The following is a 20,994-nucleotide window of genomic DNA, read 5'->3' on the forward strand; positions in this document are numbered from 1 at the left end:
CTGGACACCAGTTCCGACTTACATACAGATTCAACTTAAGAACCCCAGACATCCCCAAGTCAGCTGCTGCTGAAACTGATTAGCAGCTGATTCCAGGAAGCCCGGGGCAGAGCAACTCTGCCTCGGGCTTCCTGTAGTCAGCCGCTGGTCAGTTTCAGCAGCAGCTGACTTGGGGACGCCTGGGGCAGAGCAGCTCAGGTGCTGCTGGGTTGCTCCAGTAGCGCGGCCACTCCTCGGCGCTACTAGACCAACCCAGCAGCACCCCAGCTGCTCTGCCCCAGGCGTCCTGATTCAGCTGCTGCTGAAACTGATCAGTGGTTTCCTGTAGACCAGGGAGACGCTGAGCAAAGCGGCAGAGGACCCGGGTCGGACTGCGGCGCTTCCAGATCAGCGCCGCGGGTCCGGCCCGGGTCCTCCGCCGCTTTGCTCCACGTCTCCCTGGTCTGCTGGCTCCCCAGCAAACCAGGGAGACGGGGAGCAGCTTTTCTCGCCCCGGAGGAGGCGGGCGGTGGGACCAGGCGTCCCACCGCTCCAGTCCTCCGGGGCGAGAAAATCCCCGTTCGTAACTGCAGATCTGACACGCGTAACTCGGTGATTGCCTGAAAATACATAAATATATATATGTGTGTGTGAGAGGGAGAGGGAGAGGGAGAGACTGACTCTACTTGAAGTTCTTTAATTTGTGATAACTGTATGATACTGGAGTTTTGAGACGTATTGTCTCTCTCTATATTCCTGTAATTGCTCTCTTTCTCCTCTGCTACAGAGCCTTTTACTAGGGTTATTTGTATTAGGTAGGTAACTAGAGAGGCAGTCTGTCCACACTGTCTCTCATGCACTTAGTTTGGAGCATAAAAAGCAGAAGGACCTAGGTGTGGATCTATAGGCACTACTAACAAGAATTTCCAAGGTTAGGCACTTGCACATCTCTCAGTGGAAGACAGGTAGGTACCACACATCTCAAAGAATTCTGGTCACTGTAAGATAACTAAAATAAATAAAGATTATCTATTTGCATGCACAGATTCCAACTTTGCACACCTGTTACAGGAGCAATTTGGTTGCCTACACTAGAAAACTTGGCCCCTAACTTGAGTACTGTTGTTACTACTTTAATACTGTTAAAACGTTTTGAAGGTGAAAAAGATTAAATAAATTAGAAGAAAATAATATACAATATATAATTCAGAATGAATGAATGTGATTTTGAAAATGGAAGGTCTGTTTTGTAAACAGGAATGTAATAGAGATCATTTAAGATTTTAAATCATTTAATTTAAAAAACCCTTTTGTTTTGTTAACAAGGTTCTGGTGGTTAATTCCCAAGGAGAAGTCTCCCGGTTGAACACCAAGAAAGAAATTGTGATGAAAGGCAACATCAGCAATTATTTCAAGTTAGGTCAAGAGGGGAAGTATCGTGTCTATCACAATCAGTATGCCACCAACTCATTTGCATTGAACAAACACCAGCACAGAGAAGACCATGACAAGAGACGGCACCTTGCACATAAATTCTGTCTGACTCCTGCTGGAGAGTTCAAATGGAATGGGTCTGTACATGGGTCCAAAGTTCTTACCATATCTACTCTGAGACTAACTATCATTCAGCTAGAGAACAACATCCCTGCATCATTTCTCCATCCCAACTGGGCCTCCCACAGGTAAAAAAACAAACAAACAAATACTTTTGGTTTACCCATATTTTATTTTATAACATTGGGGCACAGAAGCCAGCTTCCTCCTTTTCTTGGGAGTGCTCAATGCCCCTTCCACCTAAGGCCCCGCTTTGCCTCTTTCTTCGTCTTTCCACCCCAGCACAAATCCCAGCACCCCCCCCCCCACTTGAGCCCTCCTACAAGCTGCTGAACAGCTGATGGTGGGGGGTGCTGGGAGGGAGAATGGGGGAGGAGACGATCAGTGGGTTTCTGGCTGGCAAGAAGTGCTGGAGGGGAAGGGTAGGAGTTGAACACCCACTAATTTTTTGAGTGCTTCAGGGCTGGCTCTTCTGTTTTGAGTTGTCTTCAGTCATATATCATTCTCATAGGCCAGTGGTTCTAAAAGTGCAGTGTCTGTGGCTGTCTCCCAGATGGTCTGCGGCTTGAGCTCAGCTCCCCTACTTTCCTCCCCCATGCAGTGGGGAGCCCACGCGGCTGCTCGTGGTTATTGCACAGCCATGAGGCTGCAGCATCAGCTCTGGCTTCCCGCTCATGGGGGGGCAGGAAGGGAAGAAAGCTCAGACCTACTCTGCCAGATCCAGTTAGTGGAGAGAGGTAGAGTAGTACATAGAGCCACTTGCTCTGCCTCTCTCCATGAGCTGGGTCTGGCAGGGAAGGTAGGGGCTTGCCCCCCACGCGCCCTCTGTGCCAGAAGGCAGGCTGGTGCTACAGCCGGGGAGGAGGCAAGAGGGGTTGCTGAGCTCCCACTCCGCTGGGGGAACGGCAACACAGTGACATGCTGTCTGGAGGCTTTCCCTACTGCAAGGGTGTGCAAAGCCTGGTAAGCATTCAACCTCATGCTCAGACCCCCTCACTCTCTATCCCTGCCAAGACCCCACACCCTCTCTTGCTCCTGCACCTTCTCTTCTGGCCAGAAACTCTACCCCCAGCCTGCTCCTGCACCATGCCCCCTGGCCAAACCTCGTGCCCCAAGCCCTCTCCTGCACCCTCTCTCCTGGCCAGACTCTGCATCCTCCCTCCTGGCCAGACACCCTAACTCCAGTCCACTCCTGCACCCTTCCCTTCTTGCTACGCTTTGCACGCTCACTCCTGGACAGATACCCTACCCCCACCCTGCTCCTGCACCTTCACTTGCTCCTGCGTCCTCCCTCCTGCCAAATACTTACCCCCACCCTGCTCCTGCATCCATTGTTGCTCCTGCACCCTCTCTCCGGGCCACATACAGCACCTTCCCTTGCTCCTGATCCCTCCTCCTGGCCAGACATGTTACTCCCAGCCTGTTTCTGCACCCTATCTGCCACTCGGACCTCGCAACCTCTCTCGCTTCTGCACCTCACCCCCTCCCAATCCTGAATCCTATCCCACTTACTAGCAGCCCTATCCCACACACTGAACCCCTCATTTTTATCCCCACCCCAGAGCCTAAGGGAGTCCATAAAATCCACTAACTTTAGAACACCAGAGAAGGAAGTCTGGCCTATGGGAAGCCCTGAACCTCAGTCCTTCCTGTCCCTTCCCCTCCCCTGTGGGGTTGGAGTGTCAGAAAAGTGAGGTGTCTCAGCTGGGGGGGTTGGAGGAGTTTTTTTGCTTCTCACTTGTGTTCCCCAACTGATTTTTCTGTGGATCAGTGGCTCCCAAAGCAAAAAAATGTTCCCCAAACATGCCATAAATAAAGAAAACATTGAAACCTTTTGTGTTGGGCATAAATTAATATTTTACTTTATTTAAAATGAAGTTTGATCAATTAACATGAGAGCGTTAAAACATTTAATCTGTTTAATAATTAAACCATTCTCCCTAGCTCCAGCACTAGCAAATGGCTCAAGCTTAATTATGTAATGAATGGTGAGTTTCCATTAGCAACTGGTGGTCTGCGGAAAGGTTTACATTGAGCCAGATTGTCCATGGGCTAAAAAATTTGAGAACCACTGTCATAGACCATAGATAGTTTTGGAATAAAAACTTGAAATAAATGTGATATGTAATGAATAACTGAAATTATGCAGTGTTTTAGCCAAGTTATTTTAGTACAGTTTGTTTAGCCTACTTTTAAAATCCTTTTGACGTAATGCTCATAGAATGAACTTGTTGCATTTTACATTCTTTCCAATGTAGGTCTAACTGGATTAAGGCTGTTCAGATGTGTAGCAAACCTAGAGAATTTGCACTAGCTTTGGCTATATTGGAGTGTGCAATTAAACCAGTTGTCATGCTGCCAATTTGGCGGGAGTCCTTGGGGCACACTAGGTAAGAGAATCTTTGGGAATGTGAAGCATGAGTACTCTACTATGATCAGCAGCATTGGGTGAACTAAAACTAAAGAGTACTGATGAAAATTCAGTCAGACATCAATCAAACATTGCCTAATTCCAAATGATACTGAACTGCTTTTCTGAAAATATATCCTGTTTCCTCACTCTTTTTCCTTCAAACAGTAATTTAGCTAAGCCCCAGCCTCAAATTAAATCACTGGGGGAAGTCAAAGAAGGTAACATAAAAGTAACGTTTATCATAAGTAACACATGATTATTATTATTATTCCTTAACCTAATATTTTTCATTGGTAGTTTTTCCCTTCCAGCTAAATCCTTTTCATTCAAGGGTGTAGTGTATGCCATTTGTTAGGGTGTTTAAATTTGCTCACAAAATTTGTTTGTATTTGCATGTATTAGATTACACAGGATGACAGCTATTGAAAGAGAAGAAAAGGAGAAGGTGAAAAAAAAAGAGAGAAAGCAAGAGGAGGAAGAAACAATGCAACAGGCTACATGGGTGAAATATACCTTTCCTATCAAACATCAGGTGATGATTCTGCCTACCAATTTTTGTTTACTTTTAGGAATAATATAAGGCTTCCTTTTTCTAGCAATTGTCCTTTATACAACTCTGTTTTATACTTAAGATGTTAAGAACCAAATTCTTCACTCCTTTGCATCCATGAGAGCCATGCCCTCATATTCAAACACAGAATTTAACCCAAGTTTATTTTTTGACCTTATTTCTGGACTCGAAATAATTTGAGGTTGCCTGTGTTAGAATTTCTTATTTAAGATGCAAAATGTGCAACTTTTTAATGGAAGTATAGTCGGTGAACTCGTGAGTATCATTGTAAATAAATTTTTAAAAACCTCTTAGTTAAATTGCACAGACATGAGATATGAAACAAACAAACAAAAAAAGACTTGAAACAAAAGGGTTACATGTTAAAAGCTATGATTAGGGCCCTAACAAATTTACTGCCATGGAAAATACATTGTGGACCTTGAAATCTGGTTCCTCCCAATGAAAGCTGGTGTTTTGTATGCTTTCAGCCTATATTACACAGATTTCACATGTGAGACCAGTGTGTGTCATATGGGGGGGTCCTAACCCAAAAGGGAGTTGCAGGGAGGCTGCACAGTTATTTTGGGACGGGAGGGGGTCACAGTATTGCCACCTTTACTTCTATATTGACTTCAGAGCTGGATGGTGGGAGAGTGGTGGCTGTGGGTTAGGTGCCCAGCTCTGAAGGCAGTGCATGGCCAGCAACAGTGTAGAATAAAGATGGCAATACAGTACCATTCTTACTTCTGCGCTGTTGCCTTCAGAGCTGGGCATCCGGACAGTGGCTGCTCTGCTGACTGAGTGCCTAGCTCTGCAGGCAGAAGCGTAGAAGTAAAGGTGGCAATACCACATCATGCAGTCTGTTCTTCTGCACTGCAGCTGGCGATGACTCTGCCTTGAAAGCTGGGATCTCAGACAGCAGCCATTGATCTCAAACTGCCTAGCTCTCAAGGCAGTGCCTCTGCCTGCAGCAGAGAACTAAGGATAGCAGTACTGCAGTTTCCTTCCCCCCAACTCCTTTTATGGATCAGGACCTCCAAACCATGAACCATGGTTACAACACCATGAAATTTCAGATTAAATAGCTGAAATCATGAAATGTATGACCATAAAATTAACGAAAATGGAAGGTGAATTTGGTAGGGTCCTAGCTATGATTTTCTTTAGTGAAGATTCATTTATGGAATTGTCTTGGTTGCAATTGCTTCTGAATATTTTAGAGGATTTGGGTTTTATTGCTCATCCTCAACAGTGGAAAAGAACTAGAACGATATCCTGAACTCATGGGCTAGCAAATATCTTAAGCTAACGTTTGTTAGAATATTGCTGTAGGAAAACTGAGTCATATTGTCACTTTATTTTTTGAATTCATTTTGCAGTGTGTGTCCCTCAATATGATGAAGCTATCAACATTGTGTATATGCTTCTTTCAATGTACTAAAAAAATGCCTATCCAGTGGTGTTGGCATATGTACAGTCTTTATAAACACTAGTGATAGTTAACATTTCAACCCCCTTCACTCCTCAGATAAACCCAAACTTTCTTACATCTTTTCCACTAATTTTTCACTTCTGTTCAAACAGAATCTCAAAGAATATACATGCTTCACAGCATGATCTGAGGATTAGCAAAGTTGGGTTTTGGTGGAAAGCAAATTCTAGTCAGTGACCTTTTCCTAAAAATATCTAACCTCCAACTGCTTCATTGTTAAATCAGGGTGCTATAACCTGTCATCCCTGAAACAAAGCAGGATAACACGAGGGAAGGAGTAGTAAAAGTTAATGGCAACCAATTGATTTAAATAATGAATAGGGGCTGTTTTTATTTCCAAAAAATTTTCTTTGTCTAAAATATTGTACTCCTGAAAAGTTCTATGTAAATGCAAAATAATAGTGTTATGGTGACTTGTTATGCTGCTTTAAATCTATCTTTAAAGGTTTCAGTAAATAATGTTTTAAAAAATTAATATTGTAAAATATTTAACAGGTTTGGAAACAAAAAGGAGAGGAATATAGAGTAACAGGATATGGTGGTTGGAACTGGATTAGTAAAACACATGTTCATAGGTTTGTGCCTAAATTACCTGGAAATACTAATGTTAATTACAGAAAAGTGCTACCAAGTAAGTGTCTGAAATTTTCTTTGTTTTGAATTAATAACATACTACTTATTGAATTTACTGCATAGTTAGTAGACTACTTTAAAAACACCACAGATAAGTAGAAGCTTTTTTGTAAATAATAGTCTCTGTAAATTTTAGGAATTTGCTGTTTTTTTTTCTGTAGATCACATGTATTTCATTTGTCCCAGGAAATTAATAATTTATGCTAAGTTGAGGCAGTTTCTAGTATTCATGTACATATTCACATCTACTTTGTTCATGGACAGTATCCAAACTAGCATTGGATATTGTCAAAATAGCATTCATAATCTAGTTATTGTAGACATGTTTCTGTTTTCTGTATTAAGCAAATACTGTGCCATTAACCAGCTTGATTTAGAAACCGTAGTTGTGCAGTGGGGAAGGAAACCATTCTCTGCAGAAATCATGATGCATGTCTGGAATTTTTGAGAACAAGCAGTCCTATGAATGAACGTGTTATGAGCTCCATTTGGTACCATTGACCCTTAACATTGTCCGCATTTTAATTTAGAAATTAGTTTGCAATTAATTTTGGATTTTCTTTTAAATTTTAGCAAATTGTGGGTGAATTTAATGCTATGAAACTTTTAAAACATTTTCTGGAAGCCACAAAAGCATGCCGGCTTTCTCTGCTATGTTACTTATGGACACGGCCTGTGAGTTACCTTGGTAATTGCTAGGTTGAGTTACTGTTGACTCTTGGAGTGCAGAGTGAAAATCAGGCACAAAATGTTTGCAAGTTGGGTAATGAGGCCAGATTTTCAGGGGGTGAGTGCTTAGTTCTTTCTGGAAATGATGTCCTTTTAAAGTATTTCCCACTGGGCTGCAAAAAACACTGATCTGAATTTTAAAGAGTCACTAAAGACACTGAGCCTGCGGTGGATGGAATTTTTATTATTTTCCGTGATTGGGCCCATAACATACACGTACATATTCAATATTTGAACCCCTTATTTGAATGTATCACTGACGTGTTTCTATGTAGTCTACATGGTTTCTACATATTAACCATGACACACGGTTCATTTTACTAACAGGAGGATAGAAAAGGTAAAATATTGTACATGTCTAAAATGCAAGAAATAAAGTCAATAACAGTTATTCTGAGCAAGTTAGAACATTGAAAACTTTCTACATTTCTAATCTATTGATAATAGCAAAGAATGATGTCATCATTGAAAATCAGTGTGAATTGGACAAAAGAAAAAGTCTGGCAAAAGTGAAAATAGAGACTGATTCTTCTAAAGAAAAAACGAAAGAGTCCCATGATCCACAAAAGAAGGACCAAGCAGAAATAGAAACTTCCGAGACGTTGGAGAGAGTCCAAATAAAGGAAGAAAATAAAATAAGCGAAGAAAAAGTGGAAATTAGTATGAATTCTGAAAACTTAGATCATGCAAAAGATGAAGGTAATATAGACACTTTTTTCAGATCTGAATGTGACATACTAGGGTGCCGTCCAGACCAATAAGAGGCTCTTTCATCCTTGTCTGCACCTTTGGGTGCCTTACATAATCCCTTACGGGTAGCAGCTCCCATCTGGGTTGCTCACAAAGTCTTCCAGCCTGCAAGTCACACCCTGAGTGTCTTTGTATAACTGCAGCCTGCCAGCCACACTTGGGTTACACTCTGGCTCTCACTAGCTTGGGTTATAGTGTAAAGTGACCCCAATACACTCCCGGTCTAGATTTTTCTGCAGAAATGTCTTGGACTACTCATCCCTTTCCTGGAGAGTATGAATATATTAAATCCATTATTCTTTTATGGGAGTCATATACACCAATTTACTGCCATAAGTGGAGTCACCCAGACACTTTGTTAAACATACTGGATTAGATAAAACAAGAAAATAAGTTTATTAACTACAATAGAGATTTTAAGTGAGTACAAAATTGAGTTGTAAGAATAAGAAATGGTTACAAGAAAAATAAAGATAACTGTCTTCATTTTGTTAAACTTAAATTGTGTTAGGTTTCAAGTAAAGTTTCTCACCACGTGCTTTGAACAACATTATTGGCCAGAGTCTTCAAGCCAGGAACCCTCCCCCAGAATCCAATGGCTTTTGCCTTTGCCTTCTCAAGTGTGCAGCTTAAGATAGGTAGAAGGAAGGAAAGAAGAGGCCTTCTTGGGGTGTTAGCCCCTCCATGTTAGAATTTCAGTCCTTTTTTCAAAGGCATTTTCAGTTGAGAACCAAGAGATGGGGAAGTGGTAGAGGAAGGAGACCTCATGCTTTTTCATTAAGATTCAGATCTTTTTCCTGCTCTCCTTTTTTGCCTAAGAATGGCTACTTGATAGATGATGGTCCATTAGCTTCTTTGACATCTGGCTAAGGCATCAGCATTACTTTTCTTTTTGAGAAATTGGTTGAGTTACTTCCCAGATAAATCTGGGAAACACACGTCAGTCATGTCAACGTTGTGAACATAGGCTGTTACATGCATTTTACCATACAATTGATCAACAAGTTCTGAGTTTTCAAAATGCTGCTTCACAAAGCGTGCCTTTTCAATTATTAAATATATGTTCAGTACTCTCTCCCTCCAGTTATGTTAAAGCACAAGTAATCTTAACAAATCTTTTTCAGTTTTGAGAGTCTCAGGTGAAGTTTTCTGTAAATTAGATAGTGAAATGATTACTATATAACAGTACTGTACTGTATGTACATTTCTTAATTTTTTTTTTCTATTCCAGTTAATGTTTGTGTTGCCCTTTGAAAATGTATAATGCTATACAGGCAGTCCCCGAGTTACGCGGATCCGACATATGTCGGATCCGCAGTTACAAAAGGGGATTTTCTCGCCCCGGAGGACTGGAGCGGCGGGACGCCTGGTCCCGCCGCCCGCCTCCTCCGGGGCGAGAAAAGCTGCTCCCCGTCTCCCTGGTCTGCTGGGGGAGCCAGCAGACCAGGGAGACGCTGAGCAAAGCCGCGGAGGACTCGGGGCCACGGAGGACCCGGGACCGGACCCACAGTGCTTCCAGCTGATCTGCAGACCAGGGAGACGCTGAGCAAAGCCGCGGAGGACCCAGGGCCGGATCCGCGGCGCTTCCAGCTGATCTGGAAGTGCCGCGGGTCCGGCCCGGGTCCTCTGCGGCTTTGCTCAGCGTCTCCCTGGTCTGCTGGGGGGGGACGCAGCTAGTGCCCCACCCCAGCAGACCAGGGAGACGTGGAGCAAATCCCGGGGCCTGTGGTAGAGCAGGTGGGGCGCTGCCGGTTGGTCCCGCAGCACCGCTGCTTGACGCTACTGAACCAACCCGGCAGCACCCCAACTGCTCTGCCCCAGGAGTCCTGATTCAGCTGCTGCTGATCAGTTTCAGCAGCGGCTGAATCAGGACGCCTGGGGCAGAGCAGCTGGGGTGTTGCTGGGTTGGTCCAGTAGCGCTGAGGAGCGGCCGCGCTACTGGAGCAACCCAGCAGCACCCGAGCTGCTCTGCCCCAGGCGTCCCCAAGTCAGCCGCTGCTGGAACTGACCAGCGGCTGACTACAGGAAGCCCGAGGCAGAGTTGCTCTGCCCCGGGCTTCCTGGAATCAGCTGCTGATCAGGTTCAGCAGCAGCTGACTTGGGGACGCCTGGGGTTCTTAAGTTGAATCTGTATGTAAGTCGGAACTGGTGTACAGATTCAGCCGCTGTTGAAACTGATCAGTTTCAGCAGCGGCTGAATCTGGATGCCAGTTCCGACTTACATACAGATTCAACTTAAGAACAAACCTACAGTCCCTATCTTGTACGTAACCTGGGGACTGCCTGTACATGCAGTTATTGCTTACAATGTAATGTAAAAATGAAAGTTATTTATTGCATTGTGTTATTACTAAGAGGTCCTAATGATACAAAAATATTTATTGTTCACAGTGGAAAGAGAAGTTGATTGTGAAAATAGAAGTATCAAGGAAGAACCCATGGAGATAGATGATATTAAAATTGAATCCCCCACAAAAAATGAGGATATTCACTCTAAAGCAGATTTAATCAATGTCAGTGAAGGGTTTCACTTAAGGACTTGTTACAAAAGAAAAGTAAAAACATCAAAATTAGATGGACTACTTGAAAGGAGAGTAAAACAGTTTACACTGGAAGAAAAACAGCGCCTAGAAAGGATGAAACTGGAAGCTAATTCTAAATCTGTAGGCAGTAGATCTGTGAGTCCACAGAAAAACATAGATGAGCCACAAACAACTAATGTAAAAGAAGGAAGCCATATTGACATGTCTCCCCAAGACAGAACCTATGTATCAGGTAAGATCCAAATTGAGGATTCAGTTCAGGACTGCTTGCCAACCAGCAGTACACCTTGTACCAAAACCAGGGACCTAGATCGGCCTTCTTTGTCTTCCATAGATAGACAGTCAAAAAGAGAAGGGCAAGTACTGGATGATATATCTGAGATTCAAAGCTCAGTTCAGAATATCACTAAAGAAGGTGATTCTGAACCAATTGCTACTAATAATAGTCAAGGACAAGAGGTTCTTAAAAAGAGTGTGTGTGAGAACCTCCTCCTGGATGATTTAAAAGAAACAAACAGAGAAGATATAAGCAAGTGTGATACCTTAGAAAACAGTGAAAAATTTTCAGAACGAAAAATATTGAATACAACACTATCTCAGAGTGAATGTGAGAACCTATTACAGCCAATGGCATCTGAAAACAGCTGTGAAACAGACATTCAGCCCATTGCTGAAAAAGAAACCTCAGAAGAAAAATCTGAGAAACAGGTCCATGACCCAGAAAATAATTGCACACTGAAAAGCCATTCTGAACCATTGTCCCCGCAAGAAGATGAAGAGGGAAAAGATGATAATGCTCAGAAAAACACTGATGGTAAAAGTGAAAAGATTTTATTTGATCAGAAACAATCATTAAAAACCAAGCTAATCTTAGAAAAAACACCTGACAGCCAAACTCCTGAACACATGGATGAAATAAATGTTGGTGATGATTTATTGAATTCTATCACTGAAGCCAATGGTAAAAAGCAAAGTCAAGAACAGAAAATGGAAGCAGGTACCATAAACAAATGTCTTGATCAGCTGCATCTAAAAAGCATCACTGACAAAAAGAACAATAAAAATGGAGAAATTGAGACTACAGTGGAGAGAGAGAAGTCAGTGGCATTTCAAATTAATGGCAAAAACAGTGAGATTAAGCTATTGTCAAAGGATGAATGCTTAATGAAAGATGGTAGTGATACTAAGGCAGGGAGTGATATTGAACCTAAAGTCAATAATATTAGTAAATCCATTCCTGAATATGAAATAAAGCCATTGACTCTTAAAGAATCTTCCGGAAAGCCGTTCATGAATGGGGATGTCACCATGGAAGACACAGATTTAAAAAATAACTTAAATACTAAATTATGTTTGCAAAGTTCGCTAGAGAGTGGTGGTGAATCTGCAGAGTGTCTGCTGCCTTCAGATAAAATGTCCAAATGTTTGCAAAATATTGGAGAAAAGCAGCATTCTCTTGAAAGCTCCAGGTTTGTTGATAATGCTTCTAAACAAGCAATTCTTTCCTCTAATGAAAATAACACGATTAGTGAAGCAGAATCCATGAAAACGGAAGCTATTGAGGATAAGGAAGTTGCACCCTCACCAGTAACTTCCTGTGAGGAATCTAGCTTGAGTAGCGACTTTACTGATCAGAATGGCCAGCAGACACATAATAAAGTTGAAAATATCAATGGAGAAAATAAAACAAAAACTGTTATTACAGAAGTGACCACCACAACTTCAACTGTTTCCACAGAATCCAAAACTGTGTTTAAAGTAGCAGACTTGTCAACCTTCAAGGATGATAAACAAACAGTATCTACAGAAAACTGTGCCATTTCCACTGTAACTACCACTACCACTGTTACTAAACTTACCAAACCTGCTGCAGACAGCAATATAGATGTCATCTCTGTACAGGAGCACAGTAAAACTGTGATTACTACAACAGTAACTGATTCATTAACTACTCCAGGCGGCACATTGGTGACTTCCATGACTGTGAGCAAAGAATATTCCACAAAGGACAAAGTGAAGTTAATGAAATTTTCAAGACCCAAAAAGACTCGTTCTGGAACAGCCTTGCCATCTTACAGAAAATTTGTTACCAAAAGCAGTAAAAAGAGTATATTTGTTTTACCCAATGATGATTTAAAAAAGTTGGCCAGAAGAGGAGGGATCAGAGAAGTTCCCTATTTCAACTACAATGCAAAACCTGCCATGGATATTTGGCCATATCCATCCCCAAGACCAACTTTTGGTATCACTTGGAGGTACATACTTAATGTTTCCTTTTTTTAAAAAAGAATTTGGGATGGGGTAAAGTTAATTGTAAAAGTGAAAGCAATACACAATGCATGCAAGAGGTAATTTTTATTGATTTAAGGTGGATCAAAATACATGAATCATTCTTCTTCCGCATAATAAGCATCCATACACCAGCTTGCACTGAATTCACTGAAGGTGTAAATTACAGGTGATATAAAGTTTGACTTTATGGAAAGTTAGTGCACAGCAAATTATGCTCCAAATTTACAGCACACTAGCTACTCCAGCACTACCTCCCTGGTGCTTTTGGTTTCAATAAGAATGTTTGCATACAGAGATAGTGCTGAGGAAGCAAGTGCACTTTAAATTTACACCCTATCTTGCTGTGCATTAACTTCCTGGTGTAGACAAGCCCTTATTAATTTGTGTTCTAGTTCTGACGTTGACAAGCCCTCAGCTGCCACTTTTTGAATGGATCCAAACAACATAGAACCAGAGTTTAAAGCAGTGTTATAGCAAGGTTTACCATTCAAGAAAAGTGATCTTGTCCACACTAGTCAAAAAAGGTAAAAATAGGTTTAAATGGAACTGCTTCTCAGGCTTTGTTTAAAGACTAGCGGAGATGTAGCCTCAGTCTTTCCTATAATCAGTGAATATGTGAAATAACGCCTTGGAACAAAATAGTTTTGAGGTGGTTTATTACACAGAAATAATCATATTTAAACAAGGTTGTGGCTCAGCAACATTATAATGTTTTCTTTTGGTCTACTGTTTTTGTGATGACCATTGGAGAAAATATTACCGTTTCTAAAGCCCCATGTTTTTCTTTCAGTAGAGTTATCTACATTAGAAACAATGCATAAAAATAGAAGCCAGACTATACTAGCATTCGCATAGGTGAAAAATGCAGCAGTGGGAAATGTTAGAAAAAGTTAAGTGTAGACACCATTTCTATTAAGTTTAAAATGTCATTATAAATTTACTTTTGATACCCTATGTGGATGAAAGAGATGCTGTAATACACCTTTAGCCCTAACCATGTTTAAACATTTTTTTTTTGTGTATGAAGGCTTGGTTTGAATCTTAATTTCTTTCAACGTCCTAATTGTCTTGGTTTTATGTGAGCTTTCTTTTTTGACACAAAACCCTTTGTACAGATGGGCCTGAATGTTACATGGTGTATTGTAGATTTGCCTGCTAAAGCTCTTCCACAATTTTGTATATCTCCACTGCATGTCCACACAGACTTATGTGCTTTAGGGCTTGGTTCTGCTCCCATTCAAGACAATTGAGAAAATTTCTATTAACTTTACTGGTGCAGGATCAAGGTCTTAATGAGACTCATCTTAACAATTTTAGTCTCTTCTAATGACAAAATGCTTGCCAGGAATCATTCTAATTGCTCTGTCTTCACCTTAAAAGGTAACCAAAATCTATTATTTCAAAAAAGCAGTAACTGATGCTGAATTATGTTATGAAAGTTTCTTTTGATTCATTCTTGATCTGTTTGTATAAACCACTGTTGCTTGAAAAATCTTCAGTATTACAATCAGGCACTGCTATTTTATTTTTGATATTGAAATCATCATAATCATTCCTATAAAAAAGCTGAAAAGTAAGTTTTTCTGGTGGGGAGGGATTTGCAGATTACTGCAGAAAATCTTCACTGAAGTTTATAGACCTACAGAAACATGTAACTTTGAAGCTGAGCTTATTAAGACAGGCCCCATATTTTGTCCCTGGTAAACTCCCAGCTTCAGAAATTACTGTTAATCACTTTGTGCTAAATCTGAATTCTTACTACACTGTAAGACATTGCTTAGATATCAAACAAGTGTGCCTTGACTTTACCTATCCTTCATAAGTGTTCTGTTTAAATTCCATATGTTTTTCCTCTTGAGTGGGATTTGATGAAGGGATTCTTTTGGGTCAGCCTGTTTGGTATGTTCCTCCGAATGCATAGTGGCATTCCTGCAATTGCATGTTAATAATTTGATAACATTCTCTTTACTTCATTAAAATATGTTTAATCTACCTTCCGCTTCCCAGCTCTTGGGTTTAAAATGAGGTGTATTTGTGCACACATGTCCTTTACCCACTTTGTAAGAGCATTCTGTACATACTTTGTGACTGCCTTGCTGCAGCCATTTTCAGAGCAAATATATGCCATGCATTCTTCTATGAATTATCAATCTTAGTTTAGAAAACGCGAGGTTTTTAGCTTTGTCAATTTGTTCTGGACCATTTAAACACACACACGATTGCTACTTAAGAAAAGTGTAAGTTTTTATTTCAAATTTGACCTTGTATGCCATCTAATACAAATAATTCCACTCTGTAACGCTATAGAATATTTAGTTAATGTTTCTTGTACACGGTTTTTGCCAGTGTAATGAGGAATAAAGGAAATTTTTGTAGGATACAACAAATAGTGCAGAATTTAGGAGTGTTTGGTGCAGCATCTTACCTGGCTGTGCAATGTAGTTGTGGGGAGACCTCACACATGTCCAGCCTTGATCTACATATTCAGTACACATTGGCATCAATGGGAAATCTTTGGGAAGCCTAGGGCAGTATGAGTTTGAGGAGCTGAAAAAATTATAAGTCGTCTGAAGAAATGGGTTTTTCCCCACAAAAGATTGATACCATCTACATGTTTTGTTAATCTTTAAGGTGCTACTAGACTATTAGTTGTGTTAAGTTTTTCTAGTTACAGACTAACTCGGCTACTCCTCTGAAGTTTTGAAATTATAAGTGTTCGTGCTACGTAAATAGAGGTACAATGAAAATCCTTGAGGTCTTAGGTTTGGTTCATTATTAACATATTTAGTTTAAAATGTAACTTTTATTTGTGTTTAGTTTATTTATTTATTTTTGTGTGGCTTGTTTCAGATATCGACTTCAAACGGTAAAATCTTTGGCTGGGGTGAGCCTTATGTTGCGGTTACTCTGGGCATGTTTAAGATGGGACGATATGGCTGCAAAACCCCCACCTGGGGGAGGAACTACACGCACAGGTGATATGTTTTATAAGCTTTTGCCTTTTTAAAAATAAATACTTTTTATTGTCAGTTTAGAATATTGTCACCTGAGAGTCTATCTAGAATTTCATTTGGCTAAAATATAAAATTAACATTAAATGGCTTACACCAATTGCTATTTTACATATTTTGATTATCTTAGAGAAACTGATGAATCTATTCAGTCTAAATGCCTTACTTTTATTTGTAAATTTTCGCAAAAATCTAAACCAGTAACTAAGTATAGAGTTGCTTCTAAAACACTACTTGCGGAAGTTAAGAAAAAATTCCCCCATCTTGGGTGAAATTCTGAATCCATTGAAGACAGTAATGCCGGGATTTTATACCACCTTACTGGTGATAGTATTATTTTACAGAATGATGGTGTTTAAATATTTCTTTGACATAATCAAAATTGGCCAATGTGTGAGATAAATAATGTATTCTGATATTACACCTCTTGTGTTTCTAGAAACAGACTATCTCTTAAAATGTTTGGGGTTTTTTCTGGTTATTTCTGCCATTTTTCATTGCAATATTCAATTTCCTCACAGTAGCCCATATTTTAAAATTGGCATGCATTCTTTTGTGCATACCTTACTTCCATGTGCACAAGTCAGGAGTTGTGTGTACACATGCCTTCATGCAGGTATAAGCAAAAATCCAGGTTTGGAAATCTGAGCCTGTTCATGTAGGCATTTGAAATAGCTTTTATAGTTGCTTGTGAAATTCAATTGATTTTTAACTTATTTCTCCACAACTTTTCCTGGCTTTATCTCTGGTTACCATATTGTTTACCTTTTATTTTGTAACATAATTAATAAATCATATTGGGATTAAATCACTGTAGAAACATCTGAAACTGAAATTACGACAACTGAAATAATCAAGCGGAGAGATGTTGGCCCCTACGGAATTCGTTCAGAGTACTGTATAAGAAAAATCATTTGCCCTATTGGTGTACCAGAGGCTCCAAAAGGTATGTTTGCTTATAGATCTTCAAACTTCATCATAAATTTGATAGAAATAAATTTAACTAAACTTTCCTAGTAACCCAGACTACCAATGGGGAGAGGGCAGTATTGCACCAATTGAGATTAGTATCCATTCTCCATTCAGTTATGTTAGATAAATAAATCTAGTCATTCTCTTAGATTTATTATCTTAAAGCCAAAAGTCTTCCCTGTTTCTAAAATATTAGCAAATATTAATGAGACAATATATGGTAAATCTTCTCTATAAGCAGGATATCCTGTCCTTAATATGTTAAAAGAAAATGATCAAATAAGAAAAAAATTAACCCAACTCCATATGTACATCTATTGTATGATATTGTAGATTCAACTATACATACATACATACATACATACATATAAATAAATTAATAAATGTTTACATTCTCTGATTTTTCACTAGCTATGTCTTCTTACAAAACAAGTTAAAATGAACCTATCCATAGAGATCTTTACAACTATAGACATAATTATCTTTTTCTCCTGGTTCGATTAAAATCTAATAGCCCTCCTAAAAACAACTTCAGCATCTAGCTTCCCATTAGTCAAATATAGCTTGTGGTTCTGTTTTACTTAATATAGATTCTTGGAACGTAATGATACTCAGATTACATCTTTTACGGGTAGGTTGGAATTTTCAAACATCTTCAGCTTTGGCCTAACAGTGTTCCCATTGAATTTAGTGGGAGTTTGTCTGAAAATCTTACTCTGAATAACCTCCATTTGTGAAAACTACAGAATTTGTGTAAAAATTGACACTAAATAAACTTATATTTGGATTTTAATTTTATTTCCTGGTTTATTTTAATGAGTGTTTGACTTTCCCCTAAAGAAACTCCTACACCTCAGAGGAAGGGCCTGCGATCAAGTGCATTGAGGCCAAAGAGGCCGGAAACACCCAAGCAAACAGGTCCCGTTATCATTGAAAGTTGGGTAGCAGAAGAGGAATTGGAATTATGGGAGATCAGGGCATTTGCTGAAAGGTAAGATGACAAATTAAATGAAGAATTTTAGTTTGTGTGTGCACATTAAGGAAAGGCTCTAATCATATTGCCCATACTATGGGTGATACCCAAAACAAATAAAAAAATTAAGCTTTTTATGTTGTCTTTGATGTCTTTTCAAAGAATGGGCAAAATTAAAGTTGAAAGAGCAAGTTACTAGTGATGCCAGAAACTAATTTAATTGTGGCAGATACGTAAACCTTCACACAAATGTTTTTTTTTAATATAGTATGTAGTATCTAAGTAAATCACCATTTGGCAACATTATGAAGTAAACAGTGTTGTGTGCCAATCGATTATTTCTGTGCAGCATGAGTCCTTCTGACATGCACATTGCTTCTAAACTAGAAATGTTTTAAATCATTCTGTAACAAGAATGAAACAAGTCAGCCTTTAAATCTCAAAATACACACTCATGAAAGGAATATTCATAGTGCTTCACTTTTAGAGGAAAAGTTATAACTAGATCTTTATATTGCTTACCCAATAAAGTGCTGTTGTTTTGAGCTGTTGGTGTTATTCAAAAAGTGGTGTTTTCAGTCTTTCAAAAATAGCTATAGACCACAGTCTTGATTAATAGTTTCTTTGAAAGCATTGCATTCATTTGCTTTAGAATATTTGAGGAAGTAGTCTAAGAAGCAAGACTAATTCTTGTAAAATCAGTTAATTGGATAAAATGAAATACTTCTTTTTTTTGTACAGTGGTAATTTTCTCTTTGGTTGCTTACCTTTGGCAGGGTGGAGAAAGAAAAGGCACAGGCAGTTGAGCAGCAGGCTAAGGTTAGTGAACAGAAGAAGGCTGAGGAATTCACGGCCCAAATGGAGGTTCAACTAAAACAGCAACGATTGGCTGCCCAGCAGGTGGGGGAGCCATGGGTAGTCCCACCTGTCAAAAAGCTTGTATTGTTAGTCTGCGTACATCCAAACACAGGAAATAAGTATGCTCACATAATGCCATTTTTTAAATATAATTGTAACTTTTCCACTATATATACAAATTCAGCATTCTGGGAAGATCCTCCTGATATATTAAATATTGTCATTTACTGTACTTAATCATAGAATATTAGGACTGAAAGGGACCTCGAGAGGTCATCGAGTACAGTCCCCTGCCTTCATGGCAGGACCCAGTACTGTCTAGACCATCCCTGATAAGACATCTATCTATCTATAATGTTAAATATCTCCAGAGATGGAGATTCCACAACCTCCTTAGGCAATTTATTCCAGTGTTTAACCACCCTGACAGAACCTGTTTTCTAATGTTCAACCAAAACCTCCCTTGCTGCAGTTTAAGCCCATTGCTTCTTGTTTTATCCTCAGAGGCCAGGAAGAACAAGTTTTCTCCCTCCTCCTTATGACACCCTTTTAGATACCTGAAAGCCGCTATCATGTCCCCCCTCAATCTTCTCTCTTCCAAACTAAACAAGCTCAGTTCTTTCCGTTTTCCTTCATAGGTCATGTTCTCTAGACCTTTAATCATTCTTGTTGCTCTTCTCTGGACCCCCTCCAATTTCTCCATATCTTTCTTGAAATGCGGTGCTCAGAACTGGACACAGTACTCCAACTGAGGCCTAATCAGCGCTAAGTAGAGCGGAAGATTGACTTCTCGTGTCTTGCTCACAACATACCTGTTAATGCAGCCCAGAATCATGTTTGATTTTTTTGCAACAGCATCACACTGTTGACTTTTATAAAGCTTGTGGTCCACTATGACCCCTAGATCCCTTCCTGCATACTCCTTCCTAGACAGTTGCTTCCCATTTTGTATGTGTGAAACTGATTGTTCCTTCCTAAGTAGAGCACTTTACATTTGTCCTTATTAAACTTCATCCTGTTTACCTCAGACCATTTCTCCAATTTGTCCAGATCATTTTGAATTATGACCCTATCCTCCAAAACAGTTGCAACCTCTCCCAGCTTGGTATCTTCTGCAAACTTAATAAACATGCTCTCTATGCCAATATTTAAATAGTTGATGAAGATATTGAACAGAACCAGTCCCGAAACAGACCCCTGTGGAACCCCACTTGTTGTACCTTTCCAGCAGGGTTAATACATTTAATTATTTTGACGTACAGGGCTATAACAGGTATTTCTTTATAATTACATTTCAGTTTTGTAGACTCAGTTTAGATTGTGCCCCAAAAATTCCCTTCCACCTTTAAAAGAAAAATATGAAGTAACAGCCTCCAGGTGAGATCAGAATCATTCCATGATGTGGTGGAAAGCAGCTTTAGCACATAGTTGGCTGTGAAATTGGCCAGATTAGTTCTCATGCTAGAATTAGGACATTTCTGATTTTGTCTGGGTGTAAACATGGAAGGGGGTGGTTGGCTTTTAACCTGATAATTAATAGTACCCAATATCTGATCACAGGTTGATGTTTGCACTGTGAATGTTACAATGAAGAATTGTACAATCTTTCCAGAATTGTTTCATTTTCCCTTTTTGTTTTGTCTTCTCTACAGACATTACATTTCTCACTGATAGGTTGTTTCTAGGCTACAGGTTTTTTCTAAAAAAGTGGCCTTTTTCGAAAAAACTTCCCCTGCGTCTAGACTGCTGCTGCGTTCTTTCGAAAGTAAATTGAAAAACCTGCCGTGTTCTTCCAACCACCTCATTTTATGAGGAAGAACGCCTTTTTTCGAAAAAAGTAGTGCAAACTGTGCTTTTTTGAAAGAGAGCATCCAGACTGTCCGGGTGCTCTTTCAAAAAAGCGGCTTGCTTTTTCGAAAGTACTGGTTGTAGTCTAGATGCTCTTTTTCGAAAGAGGCTTGCAGTCTAGACGTAGCCATAGTGATTAACACCAGAAATAGTGTATTAGAAGTATCTAAGCATAAAATAAAATGCCCAGCATTAGTCAGCAAGCCTCCAATTACTTTATTTTCTAACGCTTATGCCATTTTATATCTTAAATTATTGGTATTGTTTGTTCATGTGTGACTAATAAGAAGAAATAATGTTAGTCCATAAGCAATTCTATCCTCTTTTTCCTGTCTTGCAGTCAAAAGTCAAATTGATACAGAGCACTGCTCATCATGAAAGATTTATGAAATAT

General features: G+C 39.7%; 1 protein-coding gene across 19 annotated transcripts in view; it reads left to right on the forward strand.

The window, feature by feature from the left end:
* The window catches only part of BPTF (bromodomain PHD finger transcription factor), a 100,762-nt gene that overhangs the window by 49,449 nt on the left and 30,319 nt on the right, over positions 1–20,994 (forward strand). For 13 of the 19 annotated variants that reach the window (XM_075903927.2, XM_075903923.2, XM_075903933.2 and 10 more), the window contains 10 exons: positions 1,306–1,661; positions 3,792–3,923; positions 4,349–4,478; positions 6,487–6,622; positions 7,801–8,052; positions 10,495–12,901; positions 15,789–15,913; positions 16,767–16,895; positions 17,762–17,912; positions 18,671–18,794. In XM_075903927.2, the coding sequence (XP_075760042.2) occupies positions 1,306–1,661; positions 3,792–3,923; positions 4,349–4,478; positions 6,487–6,622; positions 7,801–8,052; positions 10,495–12,901; positions 15,789–15,913; positions 16,767–16,895; positions 17,762–17,912; positions 18,671–18,794 (3,942 nt within the window). The remainder of the gene's footprint in view (positions 1–1,305; positions 1,662–3,791; positions 3,924–4,348; positions 4,479–6,486; positions 6,623–7,800; positions 8,053–10,494; positions 12,902–15,788; positions 15,914–16,766; positions 16,896–17,761; positions 17,913–18,670; positions 18,795–20,994) is intronic. The other 6 variants (XM_075903928.2, XM_089772024.1, XM_075903929.2 and 3 more) reach the window with 1 other exon arrangement.

The sequence above is a fragment of the Pelodiscus sinensis genome, chromosome 20 (genome assembly GCF_052426305.1).
Source record: "Pelodiscus sinensis isolate ZL-2025 chromosome 20, ASM5242630v1, whole genome shotgun sequence".
In the NCBI taxonomy this organism is placed as follows: Eukaryota; Metazoa; Chordata; order Testudines; family Trionychidae; genus Pelodiscus; species Pelodiscus sinensis.